Source organism: Monodon monoceros, unplaced genomic scaffold (genome assembly GCF_005190385.1).
Source record: "Monodon monoceros isolate NGI ecotype Baffin Bay Population unplaced genomic scaffold, NGI_Narwhal_1 Super_Scaffold_10, whole genome shotgun sequence".
NCBI classification, from domain to species: Eukaryota; Metazoa; Chordata; class Mammalia; order Artiodactyla; family Monodontidae; genus Monodon; species Monodon monoceros.
In genome coordinates, this window is record NW_021703766.1 from 46,969,451 (window position 1) to 46,985,542 (window position 16,092).

Consider the following 16,092-nt stretch of genomic DNA (forward strand, 5'->3'; position numbering starts at 1 on the left):
GGGCAGGAGAGGAGGAGGGGCGGCAGGTCGCGAGTCCTGAGGACTTAAGTTATCTTCAGACTTGGAGCCTCAGAGAAGGGTCATGACCCCCCGGACCCCATCCCACCCCAACCCCCTCCTTCCCTCCTCCCCCGTCGCGCGGCCCCTTTAAGCCTAGAGCCGGCCGGTCCTCAGTGGCTGCGCGCCGACGAGTGTGTGTGTGTGTGTGTGCGTGTGTGTGTGCGTGCGCGTGCGTGTGTGTGAGTGCGCGGGGAGGGGGCGGGCGCAGTGTCTCCATGGCGACGCGGCGGTGACGTCGCCGGCCGGGGGGCGTGGGCGTCCCGGCCCCGGAGTGCGATATTAACCCGGGAGGCGGCGGCGGGGAGGGGAGAGGCTCTGAGAGGCGAGGCCGGGTGAATCGGCGAGGGCGGCCCGACGGGCTCGGGACGGGACGGGGCAGCGCGGGCGCCGGGAGCTGCGGCCCGGAGTCGGGGCGCCTCGCCCCGGGCCCCCCAGCATGAAGACCCCGGCGGACACAGGTGGGGGCGGGGGCAGCACGTGTGGGGGAGACTTGTTGCCCCGGGAAACCAGGCGGAGAAACTTTGGGGGGGCTGAAGGGTTCTGGGGGAGCCCGAGTGATCCCCAGTTCCGGGGGACCCCCAAGCACTCCAGACCTGTTGCTTCTTGCGGCGCGAGCGGGGGTGTGCACCGGACCCCCAATTCCTGGCTGTGGGCGCAGTGGTATGGGTGCTGCGAGTCCTGGTTCTCTCCTTGCTTGGACCCCGAAAGCTCGGCTCTCCCTCACTCCCGGGATCACGGGGGTGGCTGGGTTCCTCCCCGCCGCTCTGTCACGTTGCACTCTGGGGGCCGGGACGTGTGCGGGGTGTGTGTGTGCGGGGGGGCTGTCCACAGGGCCCGCTATCCCAGGTTCCGCGCTGCGCGGTCCGGCCCGTGACCTTCACCGCGATGCGTGCCCCGCACCGGCTTAGAGGGGGATACAGGATGGCCTCTAGGAGGAGGGCGTGAGTGGGGAGCCCGGGACTCGGGGACCGGGCTGCACCGCCCCTCCCCCGCCCGTCTCCGCCGGCTTCTCTCTCCCCCGCCCGCGCCGAGTCGCAAAGTTCCAAAGCGCAGCCCGAACGTTCGAAAAAGGAACTTTTTGTTTCCGACCTTAGAACGCGCGGCTTTAAGGTCGCTCGGGAGAGACCTGGGAACCCTCCTCCCTCGCCTCCGGGGACCCGGGGTTGGGGAGGGTGGGGAAGGTGGGGGTGGACGCGGAGGCTCCCCTCCTCGACCCCCTCCCTCATCCAGCTCTTCTCTTTCAACCGGCCGTCTTTTCCTTCCGCCCCCCTCTTCCCCGCCAACTTGCTCCTCCTTAAGGGGCCAAGGTTCCCCTCCCCCCCGGTCGGCGGGCGGGGGGCAGCAGGATTAACCCCCCCCCCCGGACTTTCCCCCTTCCCCTCCCCCGCCGCCCCCGGGCTCTCGCTGGCTGGACTTTGCGCCCGAGCGCGCTGGGGGAGGGGTCCCAGCCGCCCCCTGCCCGTCTACCCCGTCGGAATCCGGCCCGGGGCGGGGACGGGGGAGGGGGAAGGGGGCCAGGCGCCGCTGTTCAAACTTGTTTCCTTCCCCCGGCGGCGGCCGCGGCTAGGGCTCCTGTGTGAGGGTGTGTGCCCCGACCGGCCCACCCACCCCGCCCCCCCGTCGCTCGGCGGGTGGGGGCGGCTCTTAAAGGGCTCCGAGCCGGGCTCCGGCGCCTGGGGATTGGGACCGAGGAGGGGGCTGGGCGTGGGGCAGGGGTTCGGAGTGCTGTAGGGTCAGTCACGTGCGTCCCACATACTCTCTGGCTCCCAAAGGCTCCAGGGCCGCTGGGCCTTGGGGGCAGCAGGAGCCTTCCCTCGCCGGAGGAGGGGGCCGAGGCACCCAGACAACCCCGCCTCGTCTTCCCTCCCTGCTACGGGCCTTCGCCTGGTGGGACCGGCTGGGCAGCTCCCCCAACCCAGTCTTGGGGCCGCGCCGTGTGGGTTCTCTGGCTGGGGGAAGGGCCGGGGGCCTGTACTGGTCTCCCAGTCGGTCCATGGGTCCATCTGCCTCCTGGCTGGCCGCTGCGCGCCCCTCCATCCGATCCTCCATCCCGGCCCCTCTCTCCTCTGCCGCGGCTGTTTCCCACTTCCTGTTTTCTTCCCGGCTCTGGCGCCACCGAAGGCTGCCTGGACTGGGGGAGGTGGCGGGGCCCCCCAGGAGGCCGGCGTGTTCTTCCTCTACCACTACCCCTCCCTTCCGACCCCAGAGTCCTTTTAAAAAAAGTTTGGGCAGTTATGTGAATTTGAGGGGCGCCCAAGAATTCTGCAGACCCCGCTCCCAGGTTTCCACAGTCTGTCTGGGAGATTCCCTACCCCGCCTCCGTGGGACCCAGGTGTGCCTTCTGGGACCCCGCCATCCCAGCCCTTCCTGTCTGCTGCCTCTTCTCCACCCTGTCTGGCAATGTCCTCAGCTCTTCTCTCAGTGTCAGCTGCTCTGTCTCTGCCTCGCTGTCCTCCCATGCTCCAGAGGTCCTGCACCCCCAAGCTTTCTTGGTGCGGGCCGGGTGGTTCCCTGTTTTAAGCACGTGGACCCATACACAACACACACTCACACATGCTCCCCTTGCCCGTGCCTGGCTCCTGGCTCCAAAGCCTGGGGAACAGAGCCCCATTGAGACACCCTGACGTCACCCCTCATCTTCCTTCTCCCCCCAAAGCTGGGAACAGGCCCTCATGTATGCCATGTCCGATGAGGAAAGCTGGCTTTGGGGTGGGCCTGGGAATAGGGAGGGCCCTTGCCACGAGTGGGAGCCAGGGTTCTGGCCCGGGAGGGGGTTTGTTCAGGGAGGGGGCTTGACTAGGGGGCCTGGGTCAGTCCCCGGAATGCAGCTTGAGGCCTTTCCAGAGCCCCCCACCTCCCTTCCCTTTGTGTTGCATGTAGTCTCTCTCACTCCTTCTCTTCTGCAAAGTTTATTTTTAGCCTCCTGCTCCCCCGCTCCCAGGACTGTCGCTGCACACACGTTGCCTGGTTACCGGGACAAGGAGGCTGGGGCGGGTGGGCTGGGAAGGGTGGCTTTAATTTTGGGGGGAGGGTGGAAATCAGTACACACCCCAGCTCTAGACTGATGTCTCAGGGGCTTCGGCCCCCACCCCGAGTCGGAGAGCCAGATTGGGGTTTAGGTGGGGGGGAGCGCGAAGCTTGGTGCCCTGAAGGGAGACAGGAGTTTGGAGGAGGTTGGAGGGTACGTGGAGCGGGCGGACTCCTGGGTTCCCAATGACCTCTGGGCCCTGAGCAAGATCCTCGGACCTGGGTTCTCTAGCAGGGTGAGCGTAAAGGGGTGAACACCTGGATTCCCAAGAGAGGGATGGGGCTGTGGATGCTGGGGTCCGTGGAAGGTGTTGTCAGGGGTTGTCACTTCTGAATGGAGCAGGGGCTGCTGGTACATACAGTACCCTGGGTCTGTGACCAGCTGGAGGTCATATGGTCATATCCCTGGAGCCCTGAGGGGCTGGTTTGAGGCTGGAATTTCTGAATGAGGCAGGGACCAGGTGGGGAATGCTGGCCATCCCAGTCTACCCAAGGCCAGGGGTCAGGGAGCTGGGTCCCAGTAGAGGTTAGAGTCGGCTCTGATTTAGAGGGAGTGGCCCCTGTGGGAATAGGAACTGCTGATCCCCTGTGTCCCCATGGGGAAGGATCCCCTGTTGGATTCCAGACTTGGGTGGAGTCTTTGGGGGAGGTTCCATGTTGCCCCAGGCCTGGTTGGTACCTGCTTGAGCTGTGGTGTGAGCCAGGGCCAGGGGAGGGAGGCTGACCCTTGCAGCCTGATTGGGACTTGGGACCCCGCCCATCCTTAGCTGTCCACCTTGGCCTTCTCCCTCTAGTGGCACCAGGGCTTCTGTCTTGCCTCCCCCCTTCTCTTCCTCCCTTTCCCTCCTCCCGCCCCTCCATTACCGGCTGCCTAGTGCTGAATTATTGATGACCCCTGATTACCCGGGGGTTTGGGAAATGACAACAACCGCAGCCCCCCCAACTCTCCCCCCCAGGCTGCCCATCACCTCTAGGGACCAGCCAGCCCACCACCAACCTCTACCCAAGGTTAATGCTGGGGGCGGGTAGGTAGGTGGGCAGGGAAGAAGCTGAGGGTGAGAAGGCAGAAGGGGGAGCAGGCTACAGCTAGCGGTGACTGTTCAGTCTTGAGGCCCTCCAGCCAGGTTGGGTCTGTGCGCCCGGGTCTGGGTAGGGCAGTGCAGCACAGAGGGTCCAGGGCTTGATGGGGGGAGCGGGGGGCGCTCTCTCAGACAGTCTGGGTTTCACTCTCCAGGGAAGACAGAAGCCTCTGTGTGTGCAAGCGCTGACCTCATCGTCAAGCAGCCACCCCACCCCTCCTGGTCCTTTTAAGAAAAAAAAAAAATCCTCCTTTCGGGGCCTAGGGTGGGAGTAAGGGCTCCAGTAGGTCTTGGGAGGGAGACAGTGTACCTTCCTAGGAGGGGAACAGAGACGGTCGTGTGGCGGGGACGGGGGGCCGGCGCGGTAGTGACTGACCCTGAACGGGAGTGCGGGTGGGCTGGGGGGGGGCTCGCCCCAACCCGTCTGGCCACGTGTGCCCCTTCCTGCCCCTCCCCCACTGGCAGCCTTGCCCGCCGGCCTGGCTTGGTGCCTGGCCCCCTGGCACTGGCCCCGGGACCCGCCGCCGACGGTTTCCTGTTTCTCCCGGTGTCGCTGGAGCAGGCTCCAGCTTCCCCTCCCCCCAGCTCCTGTCTAGCCCCCCTCACACACAGACAGACACACACTGTCCCTCTCTAAGCAGGTCCTGGCTTGGCAGGGGGAGACGGATTTCCCCACGTTAAGGGCGGGGTAGGGGGTGGACCCTGGGATGGGCCCCAGGGCCCCAGACTTGGCGCCCTGACCCGGGGCCGCACCCCTGCCTCCTGTCCCCAGGGTTTGCCTTCCCGGATTGGGCCTACAAGCCGGAGTCGTCCCCCGGCTCGAGGCAGATCCAGCTGTGGCACTTTATCCTGGAGCTGCTGCGGAAGGAGGAGTACCAGGGTGTCATCGCCTGGCAGGGGGACTACGGGGAATTCGTCATCAAGGACCCCGACGAGGTGGCTCGGCTCTGGGGTGTCCGCAAGTGCAAGCCCCAGATGAATTATGACAAGCTGAGCCGGGCCCTGCGGTGAGGAGGGCAGAGGTCCCTGGGCAGATGTGGACAGCCCCCCACTGGTTGGGAGCCCCTGGCCCACGGGAATAGGCTTTGGGTTTGCCCTCTGGGTCCAAATCACAGCTGCATGACCTTGGGCAAGTCCCAGCCCCTCTCTGAGACCATTTGTCACACCGAGGTGTCCTGAGGAGAGAATACAACCAGGGACGTGGCCTCTAGTCTGGCCCCAGAACTGAGGGGAGAGCTGGTCTCCACCCTCTGGACCTTGATTTCTCTCGGGTGGCCCGTGTTTCTCGGTCACCCTTTGCGAGCAGCACTCACACGTGTCAAGGTTCGGGGTCTGGACTTGGGTCCCGTGTGACTGACCGTCCGATGGTGTTTCTACATCCACAGCTATTATTACAACAAACGTATTCTGCATAAGACTAAGGGGAAACGGTTCACCTACAAGTTCAACTTCAACAAACTGGTGCTGGTTAATTACCCTTTCATCGATGTGGGGTTGGCTGGTGAGTACAAGGGCTGGTAAGCATGGCCTCAGAGGGACGGCAGGGTCTGTCTGAATGTCCAGGCGAGGCTGGGGGCCTTGACATCGTGCCTTCCCTCTCCCGCCAGGGGGTGCGGTGCCCCAGAGCGCCCCGCCAGTGCCGACAGGCGGCAGCCACTTCCGCTTCCCTCCCTCAACGCCCTCCGAGGTGCTGTCTCCCACCGAGGACCCCCGCTCACCACCGGCCTGCTCTTCGTCCTCATCCTCCCTCTTCTCGGCTGTGGTGGCCCGACGCCTGGGCCGAGGCTCTGTCAGTGACTGTAGCGATGGCACGTCAGAGCTGGAAGAGCCACTGGGAGAGGACCCCCGGGCCCGACCGCCTGGCCCCCCGGAGCTGGGTGCCTTCCGCGGGCCCCCGCTGGCCCGCCTGCCCCATGACCCTGGTGTCTTCCGTGTCTACCCCCGGCCCCGGGGTGGCCCTGAGCCCCTCAGCCCTTTCCCTGTGTCGCCTCTAGCCGGGCCTGGCTCCCTGCTGCCCCCTCAGCTCTCACCGGCTCTGCCCATGACACCCACGCACCTGGCCTACACTCCCTCACCCACACTGAGCCCTATGTACCCCAGTGGTGGCGGGGGCCCCAGCGGCTCAGGGGGAGGCTCCCACTTCTCCTTCAGCCCTGAGGACATGAAACGGTACCTGCAGGCCCACACCCAAAGCGTCTACAACTACCACCTCAGCCCCCGCGCCTTCCTGCACTACCCCGGGCTGGTGGTGCCGCAGCCCCAGCGCGCTGACAAGTGCCCGCTGCCGCCCATGGCACCCGAGACCCCACCAGTCCCCTCCTCAGCTTCGTCCTCCTCCTCTTCCTCCTCCTCTCCATTCAAGTTTAAGCTCCAGCCGCCCCCACTGGGACGCCGGCAGCGGGCGGCTGGGGAGAAGGCTCTGGTGGGCGCTGACAAGGGCAGTGGCGGTGCCCTCGGTGGTGGTGGCAGTGCAGGCGGGCTGGCCGAGGGGGCCGGGGTGCTGGGCCCCCCCGCCCCCCCGCCCCCCCCACCCCAGATCAAGGTGGAGCCTATCTCGGAAGGCGAGTCAGAGGAGGTGGAGGTGACTGACATCAGCGACGAAGATGAGGAAGACGGGGAAGTGTTCAAGACGCCTCGTGCCCCCCCTGCACCCCCGAAGCCTGACCCCGGCGAGGCACCCGGGGCAGCCCAATGCATGCCCCTCAAGTTGCGCTTTAAACGGCGCTGGAGTGAAGACTGTCGCCTTGAGGGGGGTGGGGGCCCCGCTGGGGGCCTCGAGGATGAGGGAGAGGACAAGAAGGTGCGTGGGGAGGGGCCTGGGGAGGCAGGGGGGCCCCTCACCCCAAGGCGGGTGAGTTCTGACCTCCAGCACGCTACAGCCCAGCTCTCTCTGGAGCATCGAGATTCCTGAGGGCTGTGGGCAGGGGACCCCCGTTCCCTCCACCCCCCCCATGCCTCTTTTGCTGCCTTAACCCCCCCCCATTCCCTGGAGGTGAGGGCAGCTTTCTCGTCTCTTCCCTGCCTCCTCCCTTTCCCCTCCCCCACGTTTTGTATAAAACTTTTAATTTCTTTTTTTTTTTTTTAACTGTGAGGGTGGGTGGGTGCCCAGGGCTGGGGGCTGTCCCCTGTCTCTGTGGGTTTCTAAGCTCCGGGCAGAGTGGTAGGGGGGAGGGGGGAGTTAAGGGGGCCACCTCCATTCTGGGGAATTTATATTTGAACTGAGGCTCTGGCCTCAAAGCCCAGGAACTTTTTTATTACAATCGCTTAGGAAGTAAAGCCTTGTCTCCCTCCCTGTTCTCTGCCTCCTGTACCTCTCTCCCTTTCCACCCCCGGCCATCCTCAGCCCCGATCCTGCCTTCCCTGCCCCTCCAGGGGCCATGAGTGCCTGGGTTTCTCATACCCCCCCCCCCACAGGGTTGCAGCAGAGGAGGGAGGAACATTTTATGATGAACCAAAAATTCTGTGGGGGGGGGGTTGGGGGTGGAGGAGGGTGAGGGGTGCCGCCCATAGGCCACAAATCTCTACAAGTGCCTGCTATCCCTCTCCTACTCCCCACCCCGGCGCCAGTCCAACCCCTTCACCCCCAGCTGCTCCTAGGACTAGCCCGTAGGCAGGCAGGTGGGAAGGGGGTGCCCTGAAACCAAACTGGAAGCGCCCTCTGCCTCCCAGCTGGGGCCCCTGGGCTGGGGGTCTGTGGTCGAGCCTTATTCTGTATTGGGGACGGAGGTTGGGGGGAGGGAAGTTGGGGGTTGCTGGAGAATGTATTCAAAACAATAAAACTTTGGACCTTTGGATGCAGTGATCTGTCCTGGGTGCTGGGTGCAGCCACTGCAGGGCAACAGCCTTTGCTTGGTTCTTAAGGACAGGGACCTAGACTGGACCCCCAAATGGACCTATGGCCAGAGGGCCTAACCCCATCTGAATGGGGCAAATCCAGGCCTGGGAAATGAACTCCTGACCTGGGGCGGCACTTAACCCCTGGGCCTGATGGTGAAGGTCTCAGGCATGCTCTGGCCCTCGGTCTGCTCCCCTCTTCCATGGGGGATCTGCTCATCCTTGGGAGCCCCTTAGGCTCTTCAACACCACGCCATGGCCCTTGCTCTCCTGCCTACAATGCCTTTCCTCTCTGTGAATTCCTAGTCATGCCTCCATGGAGCTCCTCTTGCGCTACGTCTGGTGTTCTCCCACACGTCACTCTCCTTAGAGGCGCTTATGAATTAATCTGGGAGTCCTTTGGCAACAGGCTTGCAGGGTCTCTTGAAATGTAGACCTTGCAAGGTACCTTAGTGATCTTCTCATCAAACCATGGAAACACTCTGCCAGCAAGTTAAGAAGGGACTGGCTAGGGCTTCCCTGGTGGCGCAGTGGTTGAGAGTCCGCCTGCCGATGCAGGGGATACGGGTTCGTGCCCCGCTCCGGGAAGATCCCACATGCCGCGGAGCCTGCGTGTCTGGAGCCTGTGCTCCGGAACGGGAGAGGCCACAACGGTGAGAGGCCTGCGTACCGCAAAAAAAAAAATAAAATAAGAAGGGACTGGCTTCATCATAGTTGCTATTGATTGACCTACGGTGTGCCAGGTACCTAGTTGGGAGCTGCAGCGCTTTATCTCCAACATCCAGCAAGGTAGGGGCAAGCGGCTCACTTAAATCACTTGCCCAAGACCTTAAGCCCAGCTAGGACTTTAAATGAAGTCTGTCTCTGAACCCCATGTTCTTTCAACAACTGCGTTCTCCTCCTAAAGCCAGGATCGTTGGATCTAGACCAGGATCTCAAGATCATAGGATCTGAGAGGTGAGCTCATAAGGCTAGAAGCCCAAGTTGGAGAGCTTGAATCAGAGATGAAAGAATCAAGAGGAGGAATCCAAGCTAGAGGTGCCCTTAGAGACAGCACAACCCGTTCAGTGCAGGTAAGGTGCTGGAGGCCCAGAGAGGGGAAGGAGTTCCCCAAGGCTACACAGCTGCTAAGAGATGGAGTGAGAATTGAGGGCTCAGGGCCTGTTGTGGACTGGCTTCACTGTGCAACATCACCCTGTGTAACTCTGAGGGGAAAGGAACTGGAAACTCCTACCCACTCTCCTTTCATCCTCATTTCATGCCAGCCCAGGGTGGGTGGTCCCAAATGATGCCCGTTGGCAGTGAAGAGACAATCCAGGGTTGGGGTACTGGCAGGAAACTGAGGCTCCCGTGGCGGCCTATGGGCAACTGCTCCCTCTCCTGGGTGATGTAAGTCACTCCCTTAGGGTGGGGGCCGCTGGGCTATTTCTGGAAGTTGGGATGAGGCCTGTCTCCTGGCAACATAGATGCAGCTGAGTTGGTGGTGGTGGTGGTGTGATGGAGAAAGAGGGATGTCATCGTTGGAGGCAGGAGGGGGGACTCTGACTAGTAGTCTCAGCACCTGATTCTAGTGCCTTCAAAGCACCTCTAGACCGGGTCTATCGTGGATTTAAAAGCACTCAGCTCCAGAGCTGCTCTCCAGGTTATTCCACAGCCCCAGCAGACTTCCTGCCCCAAATTCTGGCTGCGTGGGATGTCACAGGGGGCATCCGGTCTTGAAAATCCCAGCGGCTCCTCTAATCTTTAATGACCCACCTGAATTTATTCACGGTTTCTGCAAGACCATACCCCTGCTCCCTTCTACACCCTCCGGGATCTCTGATAACCAAGTATAAAGCCCTTTATAGATCTCAAGACACTTCATCAATTAATTCATCCCATGAGAGACCCTCTTCTTACCGATAATCTCAGTACTTCCACAGTCCCCCAAAGGTCCTTCCTTATGCTTCTCAACCATCCCTCAGAGATCCCCTCAGTCACCAGCAGTTTCTCACAGTTTCCCACAGACCTTTTACAGACACCCCAAGTCCTCTCTGACTTCACTGGTCTCCAGGAAGACCAGTTCACCTCTTCAAAGACTCCCCTGAGCACCTCCAGACACCCATAGGCCCCTCATAACCACTTACAGCCCGCTCTAGCACCCCTCAACAAACGTTCTCAGCTCGTACAGACATTCGGGTAAGATTCCCTCAGACTGACGCCCTCTGACTCCGACGGACCCCAATCCCCTCTGGCGGTTGCCCACGCGCGGCCCACTGCGCATGTCCCACGGGTTCTGGCCCTTAAGTAACCGCTGCTATTCCGCCCTGCTCTTCTGCCCTTGCAGACCTTCTTGGTCCAGTTTAGCATTCCCCAGGTTTTGGAGCTTGACTCGGATTTTTGCTTGTGGACTCCGAGCCGCCGCCAGAGGGCAGCAGACACTGTTTGACTGAGAAACTACTACAATTCCCAGAAGCGCCCGCTCTGGGCTGTGCGTGATGCAGCCTCATTCATTGAGAAGAGAGCGGAAGTGTGACTGCGCTTTGCCTTCTGGTTAATGCAGTTTGAAAAGGCTTTAGCGCTACCGTCTGTCCTACCCCAGTGGTCCGTGTCCGCTGGGAATTGCGGTCAGCTACAGACCGAGTGGACGAGACTTTCTTCAGGCTTCAGAAAGGAGAGGACAATTAGTGTGATCACAGGATCTGATTAAAGTGAAGTCTAGAGACTCCATTTCCCATCATTCCACAAGGCAGGAGGGGCGGAGGGTGATTTCATTCTAGTTCCAAGTACTTCCGGGACGGACACACACACACACACACACACACACACACACACACACACACACACCCCAACTCTCTTTCCCAGCGCGCTTTGGGGCTACTGTCCTTCCGGGTATGAGGATCCTGTGATTTAGGAAGCGTGAGGATGCAATAAGCTTAATGGGGGTTCAAGAAAAATTCTATTTTCATTTCTTTCAAACCTCGGCCCAGCCTGCTGGTGCAACCTACATTGCTAGAAAAAGCTAGACAGTATCCGAAGACTGTATTGTCCTGAGAAACCACCGGAAACTTTGTTTCCTAAATCGTTTGCGGGGAGGGTTTTCCTTCCGGATTTGTGGAAACTTGGAACTTGGAGTGTTTGCACTCCATTTTCCAGCAGCCCCTGATAGACTTCGGCTGTTTCTTGGGACCTGGCGGCGGGGCAGGAGGCGTTGAAACTTTCTTCAGTCTCCCCTGGGCAACTGCTGTCTTTCACCTTTCGCTCACGCTCTCCCGAAGGTACCTATTAGACTACACTTCCCGGCAAGCCTCTGCAGTCTCGTCTCACAAAGGGTCGGGATCCGGTCTGGACTATTCCCCAGCATGCTTCAGGATCATGGTAGATCCCTCCCCTTCAGTCAGTGGGAAGGCTGCCTTGAACTCCATTTCCCAGAAGACACAAAGGCTCGCTGTAGCAACTGCTCTGAAGCCTCGGTGTTGACTACATTTTCCAGCGGGGACTGCGGCCTAGCGAAAGAGGGAGGAGGAATGCTATTCCATTTCCTAGCCTATCTCCGGAACTGCAGTATCCACTTGGGGCTTAGGGATCACATGGGACTCCATTTCCCGGCGTGCTTTGGGAGTAGCTTCACACCTGCAATGCGGTGAGGGCGTGGCGATGACTCCATTTCCCGGCTTGCCTCACGGCCCGATTGCGGCGGGTCCGCGGCCTCCGACTCAATTTCCCAGAGGGCACTTGGCGCTGGTCGGCATACAGCCAATATACTAAGTGAGCGACTGGACTCCGTTTCCCGGATTGCATCACGTCTACACAGCTCATTGATGGAGTACTACATTCCTGAGCCACACCTAGGGACGCGCGGTTGCCGCAATGGAGTGAGTGTGCGACTCTGATCCTACTTCCGAAAGTGCTTCAGGGTCCGCTGTGGGCACAGTCGGTCAACTTATTGACCAGGACTGTGTTTCCCGAGGTGCAGAGCGGCCTATCAACCCCGCGGTCCGCTCTGAGGTCTTTGCGGACTCCATTTCCCGGCGTGCCGCGCGGCTCTCTGTGAGGGCCGACAGCGGCGACGGCGGCGCGCAGAGCCGGCGGACTGCATCTCCCGGCGTGCCGCGCGGCGGGCGCTGGGCCGGAGCAGGAGCCGGAGCCCGAGCCCGAGCGGCGCGGCCTGGAAGAGGCCGGATCCCGGGGGAGGCGGCAGCAGCGGCAGCGGCGGGGGCAACCCGGGCAGCCCGAGCCCCGCGGCCTGGGCCTGCGCTCGGCGCCATGAGCGGTGGCGCGCCTTCGGGGGGCGGCCCTGGGGGCTCGGGCCGGGCGCGGACCAGCTCATTCGCGGAGCCAGGCGGCGGCGGCGGCGGCGGCGGTGGCGGCCCCGGGGGTTCGGCCTCTGGCCCAGGCGGCAGCGGCGGCGGGAAGACGTCAGTCGGAGCCATGGGCGGGGGCGTGGGGGCCTCGAGCTCCGGGGGTGGTCCCAGCGGCAGCGGCGGAGGAGGCAGCGGCGGCCCCGGCGCGGGCACCAGCTTCCCGCCGCCCGGAGTGAAGCTGGGCCGTGAGTACTAGCGTCGCCCGTGGCGGGTGGAGATCGGATCCCTGAAGTCACTTAGACGTCGATCAGGTTTTTCTTTATGCTTAGAGAGGAGCTCGAGGTCACTGTGCCTCCCCAAACTGGGATCTGAGCTCTCCCCCATCCCAAAGAAAGGGATTTGGGGGGGTTACCATCACTTGGAGTTTAGAATTAGATTTAGTAATCCTCTAAGAGACAGGGGTCACAGGTTCCTGTTCTTCCAGTACCGAAGTCTTGGGTCCGTGAGCCTTAAAAACAGGGATCCGATGTTGCCAATCATTCGAGAACAGGATCAGGGGTTATTGTCGCTTGCAAATGGGGCTCAAGGGTTATTGTTTCCCAAGAGAAGAAGAAGAATATCATTACCATCCAGAAGGAGGGATCTGAATGTGCTCCCCTTCAGAGCATGGGGATTTGGAGTGAATATCACTTAGAAGCAGCGATTTGGGTTTGCTGTGTCCCCAAAGAACAGGGCCAGGGCTTTCCAAACCTGGTACATAGTCACCTTCTGTTTTAAAAGACTACGTCTACTATCATTATCTGTGCGTAATATGTAGAATTGTACCCCCAATGGTAGAAATTAATGATTGCTGCTTCTTGAGGATAGATTGGAAGTCAGCATACTTTTCAGACCAAGTCCATAGTCAGTATTATTCAAAAAAGATGAGTCAGTGGGTCTCCTTTCACAGAAATGGAATGAGGGCAGGGGAGGGTCCCAGTTCCACCCCATAGAATAGGGATGTGAAGTTATACCTATTTCATTATTCTGAGAAATGATGTCACTGGCTCTGGAAAAATAGCTATGTAGGATTATCTCCCTCCAAAAGATGGTGTCACTGGCCCCTTAGAATGGATTTGATTCATCATTGACCCCTTTTCTTTGGGGAACCTTTCATCAGTTACCCAAAGAAGAGGGATCACTATCCCCCAAGAATGCCGCCAAATTTTGTTGCTATTTACAGAATGGAGTTGGGAATTATAGCTTTCCTTGAAAGCACTGAGGCTGGGATAGCCCCTTGATGATAGAGATCAGGTTCACCATTCTCACTATTAAGTGTTTGTTCATTAGGGACCAGTTACACACAGGATGGGGTCTGGGGCTTTGGACCTCACAGATGAGGTCAGGCCAGTGCTTTTTTCTAGCCCCAAAGTATTTGGGTAAGAGCTAATTGTCCCCCCAACGTGAGAGTTAGGGTACTAGCACTTACTGGAGGAGTCATTCATTTCTGTCACGAGAAACCAGTGGTGAAGTTACCAGTACCACTTAGGGGGGACTTAAGAGATCACTATACCCTGAGCTGTGAGAAAGGTTAGTGCTTTCCTAAAGTAGCATTACCTCAGGGTTACTGCTCTCAAGCAGAAGAGGTTAGGTCAGGCTTTCCCCCAGTGAGGAGGGGGCCACAAGGCAGTTAGCTCATAGTGGATGGATTCAACATCTGGCAGTGCTGGTGCCTCCTCAGATCAGGAGGGACCATTCATTTGCTGCTTACTAGAAGTGGAAATTAGGGGTCACCAACCCTTGAACAGCAAGAGGTTTTATGTGTCAGTATCCTCCCCTATGGGAGGAGTCAGGATTTGGGGTTCCATGAAGGGTAGAGGAGAAAGGGCACTGGGAGGCATCCAGTAGCCATCTTTGAAGATTGGGGAAGGGACAAAGAACCCCCCCCAATGAGCTTCCTGTAGTGACTCCCCTCCCTCTCACAGCCCCACGATGGGGTGGTGGCCAGAGGGGAAAGGTCAGTAGATCTTGTGTTCCCTTTGCTCCCCAGGTGACAGTGGGAAGGTGACCACAGTGGTAGCCACTCTAGGCCAAGGCCCAGAGCGCTCCCAGGAGGTGGCTTACACAGACATCAAAGTGATTGGCAGTGGCTCATTTGGGGTCGTGTACCAGGCACGGCTGGCAGACACGAGGGAATTGGTGGCCATCAAGAAGGTTCTCCAGGACAAGAGGTTCAAGGTAGCTTGGGGGGAACGGGGACAAGGAGGTTTGATTGCACATGACTGGTGAGAGAACTCCAGCAAGAGTACTGAACTTGGGCTTCCACGGGGGATCTGAGCATGGGCCAGAGAAGAAGGGAGTGAGTTGTATGGAAGATGGGAATGTGGATTCCAGGAGAGTCCAGAGCTGACTTTATTGGGCTTTTGCTGTAAGTGCTTTATAGGTGAGTTTAACTTATGGAAAGATTCTCTGAGGGTAGGTACTGTTGTTATTCCCATTCTAAGTAAGCAGAAACTGGAAACTGAGACTCAGATGAGAGAATTGCCCAAGGTCAAGACTAGAATCTGATTCCCAAGCCCTTCACCTTAACCACTAAGTTACACCCCTGGGGCTTCCCTGGTGGCGCAGTGGTTGAGAGTCCGCCTGCCGATGCAGGGGACGCGGGTTCATGCCCCGATCCCGGAAAATCCCACATGCCCCGGAGCGGCTGGGCTCGTGAGCCATGGCCACTGAGCCTGCGCGTCCGGAGCCTGTGCTCCGCAACGGGAGAGGCCACAGCAGTGAGAGGCCCGTGTACCGCAAAAAAAAAAAAAAAAAAAGTTACACCCCTGCCCAGAGGAGAAAGGAAGCTGGTGGGGCTAATGAGTATGTTTGCAAAGGTCAAGCTCTGCCCTAAGGGTTTGACAGGTGCAGGGAGACGTCCTGCCTGTGCTGTACGTGCCTTGGTTTGGGGCTCTGTCCTGTCTGAGGAAGGAGTACCCTTTCTTCATTCATACAGAGGTGCCCTGTGAGCTAGTAGAGGCCCTTTGGATCCTAGGCTACTCTGGATGTAGGAGAACTGAGCCTAGGCTGAAGGGAACCAGGTCAGAGCCTAGGTCCCGGGCAGTGAGGACTCTCAGGGGAGCTCCAGGGTGCTGCTCAGAATTTGATTATAGTTGAGTCCTAGAAGTGAGAGGGATCTGAGGATAGGGAGCTCTGAGGCCCTGAGGGGAACAGAGAATAGAGAAGAATGCTGAGACTGGGTCTCCTGGGAAGAGGTTGAGGCTGGATCCCCATTGGGAAGATGAGGATTGGAAGCTTGGAGTCTGGGACTCTGGAACCAAGCCGGGGTCCAAGGGCTCAGATGCCTCTAGTGAAAGCAGTGGGGAGGAGTGGGGACCAGGGTGGACTGGACGGCCACTTCCTGTCTGTTGTTGCTCGCGCCAGGCAGGGAGGTGGGCCTCATGTGGCCACATCATCTGATTTTTAAGGAGAAGCTGGAAAATTTAGATGATATGTGAAGTCATTTGATTGGTAAATCTCAGCAAAAAATCAAGCATCTTTAAAAAGTAGGCTGCAGAAAGCACATAGAAGTGGTCTGAGTTTAGCCCACAGCTTGTGTGTGAGGGGAGTGGGCTGGGGGTGAGGCCTCGGAGCTGGGACGCAGGGAGCCGCTGCTTGGCTCTGTCGGCGGGAGCCGGGGAGTAGAGCTGTGGTGGGGGTGCGGGGAGGGGGCAGGGAGGGCTGGTGGTTTCTGAGGCTGCCTTCCTTTGCCCCCGAGAACCGAGAGCTGCAGGAGCCAGGGAGTAGGGCTGTGGTGGGGCTGCGGGGAGGGGGCAGGAAGGGCTGGG

At 59.8% G+C, this 16,092-nt stretch overlaps 2 protein-coding genes across 2 annotated transcripts in view; both read left to right on the forward strand.

Moving 5' to 3' along the window:
- The first annotated feature begins 338 nt into the window (after positions 1-338).
- On the forward strand, positions 339-7,957 carry ERF (ETS2 repressor factor). The gene is made up of 4 exons (XM_029213048.1): positions 339-518; positions 4,939-5,173; positions 5,552-5,667; positions 5,774-7,957. Exons 1-4 carry the CDS (start codon positions 497-499, stop codon positions 7,075-7,077), a joined length of 1,677 nt encoding a protein of 558 aa, XP_029068881.1. The 5' UTR covers positions 339-496; the 3' UTR covers positions 7,078-7,957.
- Positions 7,958-11,443: 3,486 nt separating this feature from the next.
- The window catches only part of GSK3A (glycogen synthase kinase 3 alpha), a 10,769-nt gene continuing 6,120 nt past the window's right edge, over positions 11,444-16,092 (forward strand). Inside the window, exons 1-2 of the mRNA XM_029205035.1 lie at positions 11,444-12,528; positions 14,313-14,500. Coding sequence (XP_029060868.1) covers positions 12,246-12,528; positions 14,313-14,500 — 471 coding nt within the window. The 5' untranslated portion in view covers positions 11,444-12,245. The remainder of the gene's footprint in view (positions 12,529-14,312; positions 14,501-16,092) is intronic.

Bases quoted from the DNA above. Each gene is read 5' to 3' on its own strand.
- ERF (XM_029213048.1), top strand. From the start codon at position 497: ATGAAGACCCCGGCGGACACAG. The intron at 5,174-5,551 runs GTGAGGAGGGCA...CTACATCCACAG, and splicing joins AAGCTGAGCCGGGCCCTGCG to CTATTATTACAACAAACGTA. The intron at 5,668-5,773 runs GTGAGTACAAGG...CTCTCCCGCCAG, and splicing joins CATCGATGTGGGGTTGGCTG to GGGGTGCGGTGCCCCAGAGC.